This window comes from Mytilus edulis, chromosome 4, assembly GCF_963676685.1.
Source record: "Mytilus edulis chromosome 4, xbMytEdul2.2, whole genome shotgun sequence".
Taxonomy (NCBI): Eukaryota; Metazoa; Mollusca; class Bivalvia; order Mytilida; family Mytilidae; genus Mytilus; species Mytilus edulis.
Window position 1 is genome coordinate 29,672,042 of NC_092347.1, and position 18,389 is coordinate 29,690,430.

Here is an 18,389-nt window from a genome sequence, read left to right on the forward strand (position 1 = left end):
TTAATGGATAAAATCGTTGTACATGTACATTTGAACTAACTGAGGTGTACTGATCTATCTGAACTGGTTTCACTGACCTTGACCTTATTTCATTGTTTAGTTTTCGTGCGAGTCACTGTAAGGTATAGGTCAATGGATAGAATCGTTGTACATGTACATTTGAACTAACTGAGGTGTACTGGTCTATCTGAACTGGTTTCACTGACCTTGACCTTATTTCATTGTTTAGTTTTTGTGAGAGTCACTGTAAGGTATGGGTTAATGGATAAAATCGTTGTACATGTACTGTAAGGTATAGGTTAATGGATAGAATCGTTGTACATGTACATTTGAACTAACTGAAGTGTACTGATCTATCTTAACTGGTTTCACTGACCTTGACCTTGTGTCATAGTTCAATTTTTATGATTGCAAAAGATTCTAAGTTGGCATTATATAGATGTTACTCAGCAATCCAGACATCAAGGAAAATATGGAATATGTTTAACAGCTAAATAGATCATAAATCAAGAACAGCCCTTCCTCCATTTTTGCCTTATTTAGAGACCAATCACTACCACCATTTTCTTTCATTATAATGATTCATCATAAAAATTGCACAGATCATAAAACAAGATAAACCCTCTTCAAAATGTTACTTAGTTTCTGTAAGTTTGATAAATCTTTGCCTGCATTTAATATTGTGGTTATTAAAACTGTCTATTTAAATTTTGCAATTTCAGGCTTTGTTTAAATAATGCTATCAAAATTTCAAACAATAGTCTACCTATAAAAACATTAGAAATATTTCTGAATTTACAATATTTTACTCTCCAACCATCTTCCCTGCTATAAAAACGAAAGCAAAATCACTCATAAGGCATAAATAAAATGTTAAGAATGACAAATAATATAAGCTTTATTTTTTACTTTTTTTGTTATTATTTACATTGTGATGACATTGTGTGTATGCACCATTACATTTGTGTGAAATCTAAGCCTCTGATACACCTCGTTTTCCTGTGGAACTCTACCACTACCCTTCAGTATAAGTATATAATTATGTGTATTTTTTTTTTAATATTACAATAAATTACATGATAACAATACTTAATTTTACAATGAAAAAGTATAAAAGGGGGAAGTCATCAAACATTAACACCGGAAATTTACATCTCTTATATTTCAAACTCCAGTAGATGTCCTTGTGGAAAAATATTTCAACTCCATATGAATTTCTAACGGGAGCTAATGGAAGATTAAATTATGTATTTCAAACTTCGCCTGATGTCCTATTGGTCAAGGTTAAGTCATGCTTATGTTGTTTTAGATGTATAATCATACTTAATAATTTCACATATATTTTTTTCTCCAAATACTTGATGAAGCATCAGTCATACAACAACCATTAAATAAACTGAAAATTTATATTTTTCGCAATTGTCACATCAAAACTTGACTTGAAGAAATGTTTATATACAAAACATATTAAAGTACTATACAAGTCATCCAATCATTAAAACTCAAAATATAAGTTAATATAACTCACGAGAAATAAAGCATGAATGTAAACTGTCTTGAGATTTGATTAAACAATAATAAAGTACATAGCCTCAATTTGGTTTTTACGATATTTAATGACTATCATTTGCAACCCTTTCAGAATTCATTGAGGCACAATTAATATAATATTTGAATGACTCTTGCAGAAACCAAACATTTAGGCACATGAATTTATCAACGTAACATTTCCCTGAGGTAATATTCTGTCAACAATTTGTACTTCATAATTTTTGTGAATCAAATTTGAAGTTTCCCCCCACAAAAGAAATGTGGCAGTATTTACTGTATACAGGTATATCATGCAAATTGTTTTATCGTGAAATCATTCATGATAACATTTAGAAAATGCAAATCTACTTGAAATAAAAATAATGATTCAAAACCTATTTTACTGATATTTTAAATTTGTGAGGAGTTCTATGATAACATATAATCAAACATCTATATAATGATGATAAAGAAGAAAACTCATCTCTGCTATACAGTTCTAAGTAGCACTTTAAAATTATGAGTGGTAGAAGCGAGTTTAAGAGGCACATAATGATAAAATCTATTTGGAACTGCAAACATGAGTCCATGGAAGTCTCACACGTTCATTGTTTATGTCATTAACTTAAAAGCACAAAATAACTACGACAGTAGTTCTTCACTAAAGTAGAAAATCTTACTTCAATAAGAACCAGAAATACAGATCATCACAAACATTAAAATATGTAGAAAATATGTAAAACACTTCAAGTTTAAAATTTTAGAATATAAAAAAAAAGATCTGAAACACAAATATTCTGTGTGTTAAAAAAGAATTATTTAAGATAGTCAGCATGTATTATAATCTATAACAAAAGAAAAATTACAATTCTGTCTGATGATTTTCATAAAGGAACAAGACGGATTTGTGGAAGTGTTTTCATGGGATGCTGTACAAGAGTCTGAAAAAGTTTGATGGTAAGACTGAAATTTTGAAATATGTAAAACAATATTTTACAAGGTTTTAAAACTGGCAAGCTGTCAGTAACATAAAGATAATGTATTTAAAAAAATCTTAACTCATCAATTATACTAAAAGATTCCTGTTTTGGTCATTAATAACATGTAGGAAACACAATTGTTTGGATTTGAAAATTTACCAAATTCATGAGAATTTGTTTTCAGACTCTTGGTATCATGTATGTTTTGATGGAATTCAAAAAGTTCAAAAGTCAACAATATAGAAATAAAAGTCAGCATAAACAACACAGAGTAGAGACAATAAATAAACAACAAAATATATAATAACAACTCAGAATCAACAGAAGCACTATAAGGTATAGCATCAAGCAAATAAACTCATTCTTAACACATTTTTTGGGACACCATTGTAGTTAATGTCCAAAAAGAGAAAATTTAGAAATAAATGTAGATCAGAAATAACTTTTATTTCTTTTTGAAATTTTAATTAGGTATTTCTTTTCTAGTACCACTTCAGGCATATTAATAAAAATAATCATCACTAATAAAAATGTCTACTCAATTGTCTTTCAACACCAATATAAACATTTATCAAATAGCCTTAATAAGATTTGTTCAAACAAAAACAAAAAAAACAAAACAAAAAATAATAAGATCTTATGAGTGCCCTATAAAATGTTTTCAATAATTTTTCAACACAAACATTTTGGTGAAATTCACATGATCAATACAATGTTGTACTCAACCAGTTTTAGTACATAATTTTCTAGGAATAGTTTCAATTTTTCATATAAAATCAGAATCATTCTGACGCTTATACAGACTTACGTAAATTATAGTTTATGAAAATAATAGCTTTATGAGAATGTTGTTTTGAGTGATTACCTCCCTTATATCAGGTTCAGGAGATTCTAACACACACGGGCTGCCTACAGAATTCTTAGAGCATTTTATGACTAACATAAGGATAATTAAAAGAAATAAACTATATTTCAAATAAAACTTTTAAACTCATAATTACTAAATCTGTTGTTAATCACTTTTTTATAAAGCAAATTTATATATTACTAAAAAGCTTGTTTTACATCACTGGAACAGGAAAATTCGGTTAAGGGGAGACAACTTCTTGGTTCGAAATTGTAAAAAAAAATTGTTAGCTTCCATATAAGTGTTTTCAGTGTATATTTTCTGACATTCCTTTCAAAATAAAATGATAAATTCTCTGGCAAAGACAGTGAATAAGTAGAATAACATTGTCACTTTTATCTCATTCACACTTATGTACGGACATGTGATACATAAATAAACAATAACAAATATGACGTACAAACATGTGAATTGAGAGTAACAGTGATAAAATATATATATGTACAGCAAAATAGTTATCTCCATTTAAAAGGCACATACACAGTGTGAAAACCATGGTAACATTAAATAGCACAGCTGAGGTAAAAATCTCAATGTCACAGTGAAGCTTGGGGTCAAATTTAAAAAAGGTCAACACCATGGCAACAATTACATAATATTTAACAAAGAACAGTTTATATGACTACTTAATTTATATAACTCAGCTATAATACATGTTCTAGGTAGCCCATGGGCCTCCATGATCAATACGAGGCCTTTTTAACATAGGTCCATCATAGTCTAACGAATGTGATATGCCCGTGGGCGATGAATTGTTACTATGTGAGTGGTTGATATGACCAGGAGAAAGATGATTTTGGCCTTGTGACGGAGGTCTTAACGTATGATGATTCGATGGAGTAGTCGAGTCTCGAGGTGGAGATAATGGTTCGCTTTTTATATTCATAGATATATTATGATGATTCATCGTATTCACATTTAGAGGCGATATACTGCCTCCACCGTGTCCACTGGTCCTACAAAAGAAAGGTGAAAAAGTCAAATAAAGAGTTGCAGAAAAGTAAAACATTTGATTGCACATTTAAAAGAAAAATGGTGGTATAATGCCTATCATTATTATTAAGTGAATTAAGCTGAAGTTGTTGAATGTAGAAGATGGGATTCAAGACATACAAAATAATCCAAATCACACAAAAAAATTAACGTGCAAGACCAAAGTCAGGAGCCTTTAATTCATTGGTTGTGTTTGTTGCTGTACATGTGTTTCATATTTGTTTTTTTTTGTACCGGTATATTGTTTGTACATAAATCAAATAGTTGGTGTTCTTTTTGAGCATTCAACATATAAAAACATGCCCCTATTCACATTCATTGTACATTTCTGCTAGACATTAAGCATTTGCGAATCAATAAACTAAATTTACAAGAACTATTCTTAGAAAATTTGGAGTTTTTATATGGTTAGTGAAAATCTGAATAAAACCATTGATGAGGTGTAAAATACTGTGAGGTATAGGTACTACTTACGAGTGTAAAGCTGGATGGAAACCACTGATGCTTCCAGGTCCATTACCTCCAGGAGGTATCCCTGAGGTCAGTGATCCTCCGCTCCATTGTTGTGAGTAGTTTGGCATGTTACTATTCATATCTATATTGTTGTTATTCAAGGCAAAGTCATCTGAAATAGAAAATACTATAAAAACATTGCCTCAAAATAACAGTGGCATAAAGTAATCAAACATAGGATTGGTAAAACTTCAGTTTTATTACAGGAGGCATCATATTGAAGGACTAAATAGGATCAAAGCATTCAAATACTTTCATTGAGTTATTATTTTACTTCTGTATTTAGTTTATTCTGTATTTAATATACTTGTTTTGTATTCAAAATTTTATATCATGTATGTATGTTATGTGTCATATTAAAAGACTTATAGTTTTAATGGGAGATATTTCCAACATCCATAAGACTGCAAAATATTCTTTAAAAAACAGCTACATTTAACAAATTATTTTCATCCCAATATACCATGACATTGGAATAAGAAACTTAAATTCCATTGTATACTAACTTTAAAATTTTGGATAATGAATCTGTGAGGATTTTAATTATTAGTGCAGTTTGTTCAAACACCTTGTAAAACAACAAATCCATCCAAGCATTAAGTACAGAATGGTCACAGAATTATGATTAAATACCACAAAAAAGTGAGACAAGGTCTCAAGTGGTTTATTATGGGGACAATTACTAACAATAATATACATTGTCATAAAACTAAAGTGATTAACACCTCTATTATTTTGACAATTGTTTGTAAATAGATATCCACATGTCCATAACGACTCACTAATGTGATTTACTGATTGACAATCGTGTAACGTAAATATGTCCATTGTAGCATTAATAACATGAGACAATTACTATATAATTCAAACTTGTATGCAATGGAAGAATGTTAATAATTCATGACTTTTTGTGTAAACTATTCCTATTCTTCACATTATGTAAATTATTAATTTAAAAAGACTTGCTCTTACATGAACAATTATTATCTATATGTAATGATAAGCTATTGATATGTGTTGTAATTATACGTGGGTATTGAGGCATCAAACTTTTGTTTAAACTTCTATTGTTCCAACAAGAGAGAAATATAAACTTCTATATTACTTCCTCATTTCAATTTCAAGTTCAAATTACAATTCTACGGCCCTTCATTTAACATATAATTCAAGGTTTTAAATATAACTTGTTCTAGCAGATACTCTATATCTAAGTCTATAAAAAATGCATGTAATATGGTGTATATTTCTTTGAGGATTTTTTGGTGCATTTCTATTTTGGGTTATTGGGTTTATCTGAGTCATTTTACAATTCCTTTATAATGATAAAGCATATATACCTGGGTTTTTTTTCAAAAAATAAATTCAAAGTGCTAGGAACCAGACAATTAAATTCTAAAAAAAAAACTAATATAGCTGGCAATATGCATTGGGTATTTCTCTTTTTTAAAGGTTGTACTGTTACCTATAATTGCTTACACCACTTTCGTGGATAGTTGTCCCATTGGCTATCATACCACATCTCCATATATTTAAATGAGCATGCTTTCTTTAAATTTGCACTTGCCCTTTGTATAAAATTGTTGGACCTTCATTCTGACATGCATGGTACTTTGATTAGTTGATCTAGACTGTGTTATCTCCCCTTACTTGTAGAACAAATACTTACTTGAATGATATGAAGTAGGCAATGGGGACGGATAGTTTGTAATATGGTTACTAGGGCTTGTAAGTGACACTGCTGGGGTCAGGAGAGAAGAATTTGTAGACCTTGATTGTGTCTGAAAAGCAAGTAAAAAACCAACATGAGTTATTTACATTAATAAGTATGTTATTCTATTAAAAATTAAAAAAAATAACAATATGAGATATTTACGTTAATTGTAGTTTTTCATTCAAGTAAATGCTAGCAGATTCATTGGTCAAGTTAATTGAAAATTAAAATGTATAGCACCTTGTTGTGTAATTGCCTCTGACAGTATCTTTTTCATTCTGCCTGTTGGTGTAATGTTTTTTTTTATATATTATATATCATCATTAAGGGCTTGTCCCTAGAAGACATTTATCATAATACAATCAAGCATTCATCAAGTTTTTAACACTGAACAGAAAGAGAATTTTGAATTTCACCAATAGTGTTTTTTTTAGGTATATGATAACGGATATCATATTGCATGATATGTGCTCTTTTTTAGTGCAGCTATCTTGATCAAGTTCAAGAAAATACTTTAAGTTTCAATAAGTGAACTGCCGTTATCATCTACAAATACTAATGTGTACTCACTGGATCAGGACTCAACATGTTAGCTCGAGAGTTGGGCATCATTGGTCTCATATTATGCTGCCGTGATGGCGGAGATTGTCGTGAAAGTCCTTTGTTGACCATGGCACCGGGAGAAGGACATGGAGAAACCCTGTGAGAGTATCCATTGGGTTGGGAAGCTCCTGTTAAATCTACCATGTTACCTACAAAACAATTATAAATGTTAAAAGGTGTTTGCAAGACAAAATATTTCTGAGCTGTATCGAAAATAAATAATTCTAGATTAATAGAATGAAACACTTAGTCTTAATTGCATTTGTTTATTTTCATCACGCCTATCTAATATAAATTTTTGACTGCACTTATTTCTTAAAGTTATAATGTTTGGTCTAATGCTGATAATTTTTATGCAATGTTAGCAAATCTACATATGACATTGTTGTTAAAAAACATATTGTTCAGATCATGAAAATCAGCTTTGGATAGTGGATTGCCAAGTTTTCCTATAACTAAATATTGTAATATATTGGGTGCAGAATAAAGTGTATATTATTGTGATTCTATGTATGAATAATTTTATAATTCATTAATTTTTTTACAGTTAAAGACGTTTTAAAACAATCAACAATCATGGAGAACAATACCAATGTAACCAAGAAGTTTAGATTTTAGAAGTTGAAGTCATTATCAAATAATCATTCAGTACTATGTACTAGCATTGAGTATGCCATTATAATTCATGTACAAGATGAATCATGATGCTTAGATGTTATGCAAGAAATTGTTTAGCATTAAGAGTAAATTGCCTTCATTTAAAGTTTATGAAAACTGAATTAGGATGAAAGGGTGCTACCTGTAACGATAAGTGGTTTATTTAAGTTCTTAAAGAACCACAACTCATATACTAAAGGGAGATAACTGTCACTATTTGAACTACTTACCTGTAGAATTTGGCCTTGGACTGACACTTGGATGTTGAGGTGGCTGTAATAAACCTGGACTACTGATAGTTGGGTTTGGTGACATTCCATGATGTAAAGACTGATTCATGTAAGGAGAGTTGTGCATTTGCATTCCAGGGGAGGGAACTCCGGGTGGTGGTAATTGATTAGGATATGGACTCAAATTGTGCTGCTGAAAAAAATAGATACTGATTGTTAACAAAGTGATATGTTTTGCCTATAGGCAGAAAGTTCCAAAAGAGAAAATTTGATGGACTGTAATTTAGTGACATTGCTAATTAATTCAAAGTCACTAGACTGTGATCTACGGGGCAGCCCTCAAACTAATTTATGGACCGATAGTAATGCAACTTTAAAGAAAATATCATTGATCAAGTAGTTCATATCAAGCAGAAAGCTTAACAATTATTGACACTTCGGCCAGAAAAGCAACACCTATGTCTCTCCTTTCATGACTGTGGCAGGCAAGACAAAAATTGAAAGCATCTAAATATTAGATTTTGACTCTATGAGCTAAGATAAAATCAAATTGCTGTTGGTTAATTAAAATTAAGACCTGAACAATAAAATAAATTCTCATAAATCATACTTTTAATCCATAGATTAATTCCTTTAAACTAGATTTTTTTCATTCTATTATTTCCCTATAACGTGTAAGATTGATGCAGCTTCTGAGAGAGAAATCCTCAAGGTATTAAACCAAACTTATATCTTAATAAAGAGTGGGTGTTGTATTCTTTGCAACAGTAATCCAAGTCAATTTGAAACTGGAAAAAATCCATTAGTTTATAAATCCTTTCCTGAAAATTAAATCCAATAACTTTGCAACAGCATGGTTTTTAATACAATCTCGTGGAGATGATGCCAGAAATGGCTATCTTGGTCTAAATGTGCTCCAGTCATAAAAAATTTTGGTTTTATTGTACTGTAGGATTTAGACTCAATGACATTAACCCAACACCTCCTTTTATTCATATTGTTTTGACAAAAATAAGCCAATGAATTATAACAAACATTTAGATAACCAAAGAGCACATCACGATAATTGTTAGAAGTCTTAGAGAAAATTGTCCTGACCATGCCTGAATTATCTGCCCCTGGACATCAAACAACCAACAATCAATCCATCTATTCTAATCTGAAAGTCACATTTGAATTTGACCATGAAGCGAATACTAACACCTCAATGCAAGTTCAAGATGTCCCCTGGCGTCAGTTTGATCAGTATTTTGTCATATGTAAAAATGTGACTAACACTTCAATTTCTACAATGTAATGTTTCTTTGCTGTATCTTTATTAATTAATTGTCATACTGGCAATAAAAAAATCTTACATATATATATATTTTAACTGAACGTTTGAGGATGTTCAATAGACAAAACCAGTCATAGTTCAAACAATTTAAATATATATTTTTATGTTGTTTTTTTAACAAGCCAAATTTAAGACCATTTTACTGTTTGTTTAAAATGATATAAAACACTAGTCATATTGGTGAAAATGGGACTGAAAAGTGTTTTTAAGGTATGCTTATAATATTAGTTAGTTCAAACAATTTAAATATTTGATTATTTTTTAACAAGCCAAGTTTAGGACCATTTTACTGCTTGTTTGATGTGATATAAAACACTAGTCATATTAGTGAAAATGTGACTGAAAAAAGTGTTGTTAGGGTAGGCTTTTAATACAAGTTTAAAATGTACCATCCTTAATGGTGAAATTGTATGAACATGGAAGAGGTGTTGTACTTTACTTGGATTAAAAGTTTATTTAATTTTCTACATCTAAATCAACATTGGCTGGGCTCAATTTGTCATCTTTAAGGGCTTAGTCGTCTAAATAATGAAAAGAAAATCAGCTGTCAAGATTACACCTAATCTATTATAATACCTAATTGATGCATTTTAACTTTTAATAATTTTAGGTGGCTTTAATGCAAAATTTGAATTGGTGTTTTCAATATACTATAATTAACTTCATATACTGATAAGCCGAGAAAATTAATCAATTTTACAAGCAAACAATTAGCTATAGAAAAGTTTGTCAAAGGCATAGTACCAGTAAATAGTTCAATGGTAGAGTAACCAAGATATATATGTATGCCTGTTGAAGCAATAAATATAATAGTACATAATAAATGCAACTTCTACAGATATGTTTTAAAATTTAACTTCATTAAACAGCTGCAAAAGTAGAAAAGTTTATATCACTGTACAGTGAACTTAAATCATTTTGATCTGAGCGACACTGATGAGTCTGATGTAGACGAAACAAGCACCTGGCGTATCAAATTATATGCCTGGTACCTAAGATAACTATTTAATAGATGGGGAATTAGGAGACGGAGGCCCAGCTCACCCTTATGATCAAATGCATAAATCTTTACACTCCAAATGATGTGTAGTCTGTGTTCATTATTTTCTCTATTTTGGGATCTTTGTTAAACTCTATGTCAATTCATTCACAACTTGTTTGTTGTTAGAATAATGGTTCGTTTAGCTTTCCCAGGTTGACTAATGGGTTGTTTAGGTGTCCTAAGTAGAATAATTGGTCATTTAGCTTTCTTAGGTAGAATATAGGGTCTTTTAGATTTCCTAGGTAGAATAATTGGTCATTTAGATTTCTTAGAGAGAATAAAGGGTCTTTTAGATTTCCTAGGTAGTATAATTGGTAATTTAGCTTTCCTAGGTAGAATAATGGGCTGTTTCGCTTACCTAAGTAAGATAATGGGCTGTTTAGCTTTCCTAGGTAGAATAATGGGTCATTTAGCTTTCCTATGTAGAATAAAGGGGCCTTTAGCTTTCCTATGTTGAATAATGGTTCATTTAGCTTTCCTAGGTAGAATAATGGGCCATTAAGCTTTCCTAGGTAGCATAATGGGTAGTTTAGCTTTCCTAGGTAGAATAATGAGCCATTTAGCTTTCCTAGGTAGCATAATGGGTAGTTTAGCTTTCCCTATGTATAATAATGGGTCATTTAGCTTTACTAGGTAGAATACTGGTTTTTTAAGCTTTCCTATGTAGAATAATGGGCCATTTAGCTTATCTAGGTAGAAAAATGGGTTATTTAGCTTTCCTATGTAGAATAATGGGTCATTAAGCTTTCTTAGGTAGAATATTGAGTTGTTTATCTTTCCTAGGTAGAATAATGGGTCTTTTATTGCTTCTAGGTAGAATAAAGGGTCGTTCAGCTTTCATAGGTAGAATGATGGGTTGTTTTAGCTTTCCTATGTAAATTAATGGGTTGTTCACCTTTCCTATGTAGAATAATGGGCCGTTTTATTTTCCTTGGTAGAATAATAGGCCAATTTAGCTTTCCTAGGTAGCCTTGTATTGTTAGATTGTTTTCCTGAAGAAATTCACTCTGCATCAACTTTTACTTGACTATCAAATATTCACATATAAAATTGAACAATGTTTACTTTTTCCAATTAATGATATAATCACAATGTTACAGAACTCCTACACAGCATAAATAATCAATTTATTCTTCGATTATACAACAAAATTCCCATTATTAATTAAATAATGGAAGACCACACAGGAATTTGCGGTGCCAACATTTAAAAAAAATTTTGTATCCATAGCAGAACGGTGATCAGGAAGCATTTAGTCTCATTTCTGGCGTACTGACGTCAATGGACAACATTAATATTGATGACAAGGTAGTAATAGGATTTATATCTAATTAATGGCACCTTTTATATATACACTTACTCTCATCGAATTTTGATGTTGGATTGCTCTCTGATACTCCTCATTTAATCGGGAATATTTCTCATCCGGTGTTAATGAATTTCCGTATGGATCCATATCTGGTTCCGGACTTTCACACCCTTTATTTTCTTTTTTTGTTAAGGTCTGAAACAATAAAAGTACAAAGTTAATTTAGCACAATGTCAAATATAGCTTGCTCTAAGTCTGTTAAAGGAAGAGAAATGATTTATTTCAGAAACAAATTGCTTGTGTAATGTGTAGATGTTAGAATGCGTCATAAATCTGATTGGGATTGAAATTTTTCTTGCATGCAGGTGATTTCTTGCAGTGCATATTTGCTCTACTGTGTTTAATATAAAATCTAGACAAAAACAGAAAGTCAATAAGTATACAGCAGCTGACAATGTATATACATTTATGCACTTAAAGAAGGTGTTTCTTATAAGATGACAGTTGTGACATGTACTAAGAAGGTGATGTTTAGTCAGACCATTGTTTGAAATTGTGGCTAAATTTATATATGTATTAGGATTGTGATGATCCGTCAAACAACTGTTTGGAATTAATTTGATTTTCGCAGAGATAAAATTTTACATGATATCATCAGATTTTTTTCAAACTAGTGAAAACAAACCCCTTTCATTTTATCAACAGAAATAAATGACTTGCTTTGAGCATGTATGCTCTGATATATTTTTTGCAGCAATTGCCAATTAGGTCAGCTGTTATCGGCAAAAAATATTTATTTCAAGATTTCTGATCAACATGTATGTAGACAGATCATAGATTTCTTTTCCTTTTAGTTGTAAAGTCAATGTTTTTATATCTTCTTTCTGTTTCGACATAGAATAAGTTCCATTTTATGAATCTTTTTTTTCTTTTTTTCTCTTCTTCTATTGGCAAGACTTTTATAAATTGTATATAAACAATTGTACATCAATGTATTTATAATTATTATTTTTATTTGCTGAAAATATTGGGAACTTAAATAAATTATTTTATTTTCCATGGTGTGATTGAGTAATAATTTACCAATTTTTCATGATTCAACATTTATACATTGACTTACTGTCAATAGATTTTGTCACCTTAGAGGGTTTATTTGGACTTAAATTCACCTGAACAGTCCCAGATAATCCAATTGGTCAAACTGTACAGAATTTTACAACCCTTACAAATTTTATCAACAATAACTGAGCCATTATACAAAGGAATATATTTGTTCTGTATTCTTAAGTTAATATTGATTTAAAAACCAAAGATAAACATCATTCTGATCGACTTGTATGAAACGGATGTTTAGTATCATACTTTTAACTGGGAAATTCCATTATCTCAATATTATACTTAATAAGCAAAATTCTGAACTAAAAGTTTAAATAAAATCTAAGTGCAAGTCTTTTGTGCTTCATTGTCAATGAACTTAAACAAGCACCAAAAGTACTTATCATTCAATCGAAAGATTTTTCATTTCAAGGGTGAACAAACATTTTTTAATTTGATAAAGAAAGCCAAGTTCCTAGGTCCTCTACAAGATGTCCTCGGTCGTAAGACGATTGTTGATTTGTAACCAAGTCACCATAACATGTGTCATCGTGGACAGCTTCCTTTTCTGCACCGAGGAGATCACTTTATGGGACATGAGGTAATCAAGCGTTATTCAATAAAATATTTTACCTATATAATATGAAAAGGGTTTTATGTGTTTGACTTCACTTTATAAAGCTTTCACCTAAAAATCACCTATAAAATTGCATTGATCAAAATCAACAGTCAAATCTTCAAGTCTCCAGAAAACCTATTCAATTTTATACAAACACAGAATTACTTGGTCCAAAGATGTTAAACTGTATAGCTGTAATTTAAATGAATTTCGTTTTCAAAATGAGAGAGTGTTATAACAAAAAGTATGTTGATGTCTTTCTTACCCTTTAAAATATGATTAAAATTTTGCGCGGTTGAGGTGAATGTACTTTTAAATACATGGTTCATAAAGACATTTATAAGTTCATCTTCATTCTTAATAAAGTTAGCAAAAAAGTATCCCTTACAGCTGGTATTAATTACAAATCGATGTATACTATCATTTTAAAACTAGTTTTTAATTTTGTACCAAAGTCACAAGAAGACTACTGCTTCCTTCTATCAACAAATAAAGTGTAACCTCTAACTGACACAAGATGTAGGCAATAAATCAATATAAGTATAAGATTAATTAGGGATTGTAATGTATGCAATGAGGAGAAATATTCTCTATACATAAATCATATGTAACTGACAAAAGTAATCCTTGCTATTTTATCATGTAAAATTTAAAGTTTGATTGCGAAAGAATCAAAAATTTTAAAGAAATCTTAGCCTATTTTTCACAGTATTAACAGTTGTTAAAATGCAGGTTTACTGTGATAGACCATGGATGTCAAATGGATATTTAATACTTATATGGATAGACAAGGAGCATAGTAAAGGGGCATAAACAGTGCAGACATATTGAAAGAAAAAAAAATGAATACACAAAAATATTAATCACAGATATGACATCATTCGTGTCTGTCAATCAGGCATCAAAACTGTCAATATATCTATTGAAATATTTGACAGTAAAATTTACAACTTGACATAGACTACAATAAAATCTGTGAAATATTTTTTTTTAGTTCACACTTGAGTCATTAAAGCCTATATATTGTTGATCCCTGACCCTGAGTAATGCATAATCATACAGTCCTGTTGCACTTTAATACAAAGTACAATCGAAGCTGCTATTTCATATGAGACAGAACAAAAGAAAAGATGACTTTTAATTGCATGAAGAAATCTTTGGACTTAATTTTATAACCCAATTCATGAATTGTCAATAAGACATGATAACTGGATGACTTCATTTTAGAAAATAAAGTATTTGGAATTTAAAATGAAGGAAGGACAAATAGTCCAAAAAATGTGAAAAGGAAAATAGATTAATTAAATAGTGTACTACAAGACATAGTTTCATATGTCTCACACACAGATTAAAGATTCACCCAAATAAAATAAATTATTGTCCTTAGAAAACTAAATGGTTGGAATTAATGAAGGAGAAACAAATAGTCCCAAAATTGAGAATACTGAACTATTTTGACATCTACTACCTTTCCTGGTGAAGTGATGTATTAATCTGTTTTACAACTTTTAGAGATTGGTAAATTTTGTTATTCAAGGCCTGTTACACAATGATTGGCCTGGTTGCTGATAGACAATTTATATCAGCTTTTATTCCTGTCTGATTTTACCTGAAAGTTTATCAGCCATTTAGACTGTGAGAACTGGGAGAAAAGTCAATATTTACACTGATTACAAAGATAATTCGACTAAGCTGCCAGATATTTCTGTACTTCAAGGTACTCTTGTGGTCTGTCTATTTTTGGTTGAGATCAATATAGAACAGCTCTTCTCATGTCTCACAATGGGGGACTGTCTCAAACAATCCTTCGTGATGTTAAAATAGAATCTATCGTGTAAGAGGTTGATAAGTGAATCTTATAAATCTTTTAAGAATGGATCTTTTCATACTCATTTCTGATTACATATTTTAATCCAAACAATCAAAACAATTTTTTCACGATATGATTTATTTTCTGTTTTATTCATTAATCAAGTAAACATGTTTTTCTACATTTGGCAAAATTTCAAGTCAAACTGACATTAGTGATACACATACCTTTGAAATGTTCCCCAGGTTATGTAGACACAAAGTTGTTTTATTTTAAGATTAATATATGGTTATATTAAGGTATCTATTTCTGGTCTTTCCTAAAATTCTTTTTACTATGTAATTTTCATTCATGAAGGTTTTTGTTTACAAACATTCGATGAATGTGTTTCTCATTGGCAGATATCTGTTATATCCTATATCACTTTATATATAGGAATGCAGATTTTTGCCAGCATAAAATTTGACAAGCATTTCTTGCATTGTTTAATGAGTGCTAATATTCCCTAGCAGTAAAGATAATTATGTGATGAGACATAGAGTATACCAAGAGTATTAAATCACCAGGTGTACTGACTTCTACAGGAATATGAGCAATCATAGATTTTAATGTTCATGTTGTTCATGTAGTGGTGCTAACCACAGACACCATCCATTAGCTGTGACAACGTTTTTTTTAAATTTTAGTTAAACATTTGGTGTTGTGGTTGCAAATTACAAGCTAAATGCTCATGGTTCAAGCTAATTGTTAATTTTGGAAGTGAAATAATGATCATATTGAAAGTGTGTTTTTTTTCAGGCACATTGTTTTCTTTGCAAAGCATTTTTGAAGCAAAATCTTAATCCCAAATGATGAAAATTGAGTCACTGAACAAGAAACTAATTTTTTCAGTCATAAATAGTTTCAGGATCATCAAAAATGCACCAAATAGAAGATTATGACTGCCATCTGTAATTAGGGGGCAGATCTAGGATTTGAGATTATTGGGGGCGTAAACTTAAACTTTTGACAAGGGTAGCAAGGCGAAATTTTATTTGAAGTACATTTTTTGAAATATTCTTCTAGAGTCTCTTCAGATACTTTAATTAAGCTGAGGACAATTCATGCTTTGCAGATTTTTGGGGGGTTCACGCTCGCCCCGCCCCTGCCTGAATAAGTCCTGGCCATTAATTGTTTTATTTAACGTGAATGAGGAATGAATATCATGTATTAACTCCTTTAGTTGAACATCATTCCAATCTATATAAATGCCAAATAAAACAAGCCTCACTCAATTGACCTTAGTTTGAACAGGCTCTCATTAGCTCATAAAACTAAAAAGAAACCACTTGAGAAAATGTGCTTAAAATGCATGTGCTTGTAGTTGAGGAAGTGACCTGAAGACTATCTATCATTAGTTGTTACTTATCAATCAGTCCTTTATAACCTAAATTACATTCAAATAACAAGATTAATGATGTGAAAAAATTTAAATAAAAACAAGAAATTACTAAATCCTGAATCCAAATAAAACCCTGCAGGCAAGCTGAAAAGTAATGGTTGCCCTTGCATACACATATAATTTGTGATACCTTTACATGAGTGTATGTCCATAAATTCAAATGAGGAACGAAATGCACAAAGTAATTCTCATCTATAGTTTTTGACAAGCAGATTATTAGTTTTAGACAATATAGTAATAATTCCCATGGCCTATAGATTGCTGTGACAAACTATTTGATATCTGTTTAGAAAACATGACAGAATTCCCAGTACTTGATTAAACAAATTTACTGATAACATCAATTCATTCAGTTTGTTTCTGGGACTATAAGTACTTTGATATTCAGATGTTAAGGCTGACAGCAACACCCTGATGTCAATTTCAGGTAAGGTTGTTACTGCCCTGGTGTCTAGGTTGTTCAGGGTGGCAACATGTGCCGTGGTATGATAGTTGGCTAAAAATTACCCTGGTGTCAAGGTTGGCAAAAAGTGCCATGGTGTCAAGGTTGGCAACATGTGCTATGATGTCAAAGTTGTCAAAGTTGGCAAAAAGCTCCCTGGTGTCAAAGTTGGCAACATGTGCCATGATGTCATGATTGCCTTCAAGTGTCATGATGTCATGGTTGGCAAAAAGTGCCCTGGTGTCAGTGTTGGCAAAAAATGACCTGATATCATGGTTGGCAACAAGTGCCATGATGTCAAAGTTTTCTGGAAAGTGCCTTGCTGTCAAAGTCGGTGAAAGGACGCTGATGTCCAGGTTGGTGGGATGGACACTGATGACATATTTGGTGGGAAGTGACCTAGTATTTAGGAGGGAAGAAAGTGCAGTGGATATATGTGTAATGTCAAGGTAGTAGTGTTTCTGATTGGCACTAAAAGCAGCAGTTTCTGAATATACATGGTTAAGGCTGTATTTTTTCTGATAGGGGTATGCCATAGTTTGTACTAAGGACCTTCCATAGTATTTCTGAAAGGGACAGAAAAGTAGTGTTTTTGATAGAATATAGATCCTACTTCCCTTCTTGAGCCTCATGCCAAAGGATTAGGGATAAGACCAGTTGTAGTATCAGTTATGACAATGTATATAGAATGTACTTTTAATTAATGAAATGAAGCAGATTTTCAGGACTAATTACTGAATATCAGATAATTGGTGAACTATTGGACATGGTAAATGCCAGATTCTATTACTAATACCTATAAACAGGCTGTAGTTGGCTCACTACCAGGTTTTCTTCTGGAGGTAATATGAGGAAACATAACTGACAGAATCTTTTTTTTTTTTTTACAAATTCAAGATATATTAATATGTGCCGGTAGTATAGCAACATGTATTGAAATTAACCTGTACACCAGATATCCATATTCAGTACATACACACTGAACTTTATAATGTGTCAGTTCAAGTGATGAATTGGCTATTTTTTTTCAATTTTTTTTTTTTTTTAAATGAATCCTTTAAATGTTTTACTTGCCTTTAATATAGACAGATGAACATTGTATTTTGGGAACTTGCATTTAAAAAAATCATACTATCTAGTTTTTTTTAATTATCAATCATTGGAAATTTTT

The 18,389-nt window shown here is 30.9% G+C and overlaps 1 protein-coding gene across 8 annotated transcripts in view; it reads right to left on the reverse strand.

Moving 5' to 3' along the window:
• Positions 1–880: 880 nt before the first annotated feature.
• The window catches only part of LOC139519386 (myocyte-specific enhancer factor 2C-like), an 84,713-nt gene continuing 67,204 nt past the window's right edge, over positions 881–18,389 (reverse strand). For all 8 annotated transcript variants that reach the window (XM_071311413.1, XM_071311414.1, XM_071311415.1 and 5 more), the window contains 6 exons: positions 11,863–12,006; positions 8,125–8,317; positions 7,205–7,386; positions 6,590–6,701; positions 4,885–5,035; positions 881–4,373 (listed from right to left, as the gene is read on the reverse strand). In XM_071311413.1, the coding sequence (XP_071167514.1) occupies positions 4,076–4,373; positions 4,885–5,035; positions 6,590–6,701; positions 7,205–7,386; positions 8,125–8,317; positions 11,863–12,006 (1,080 nt within the window). In that variant the 3' untranslated portion in view covers positions 881–4,075. The remainder of the gene's footprint in view (positions 4,374–4,884; positions 5,036–6,589; positions 6,702–7,204; positions 7,387–8,124; positions 8,318–11,862; positions 12,007–18,389) is intronic.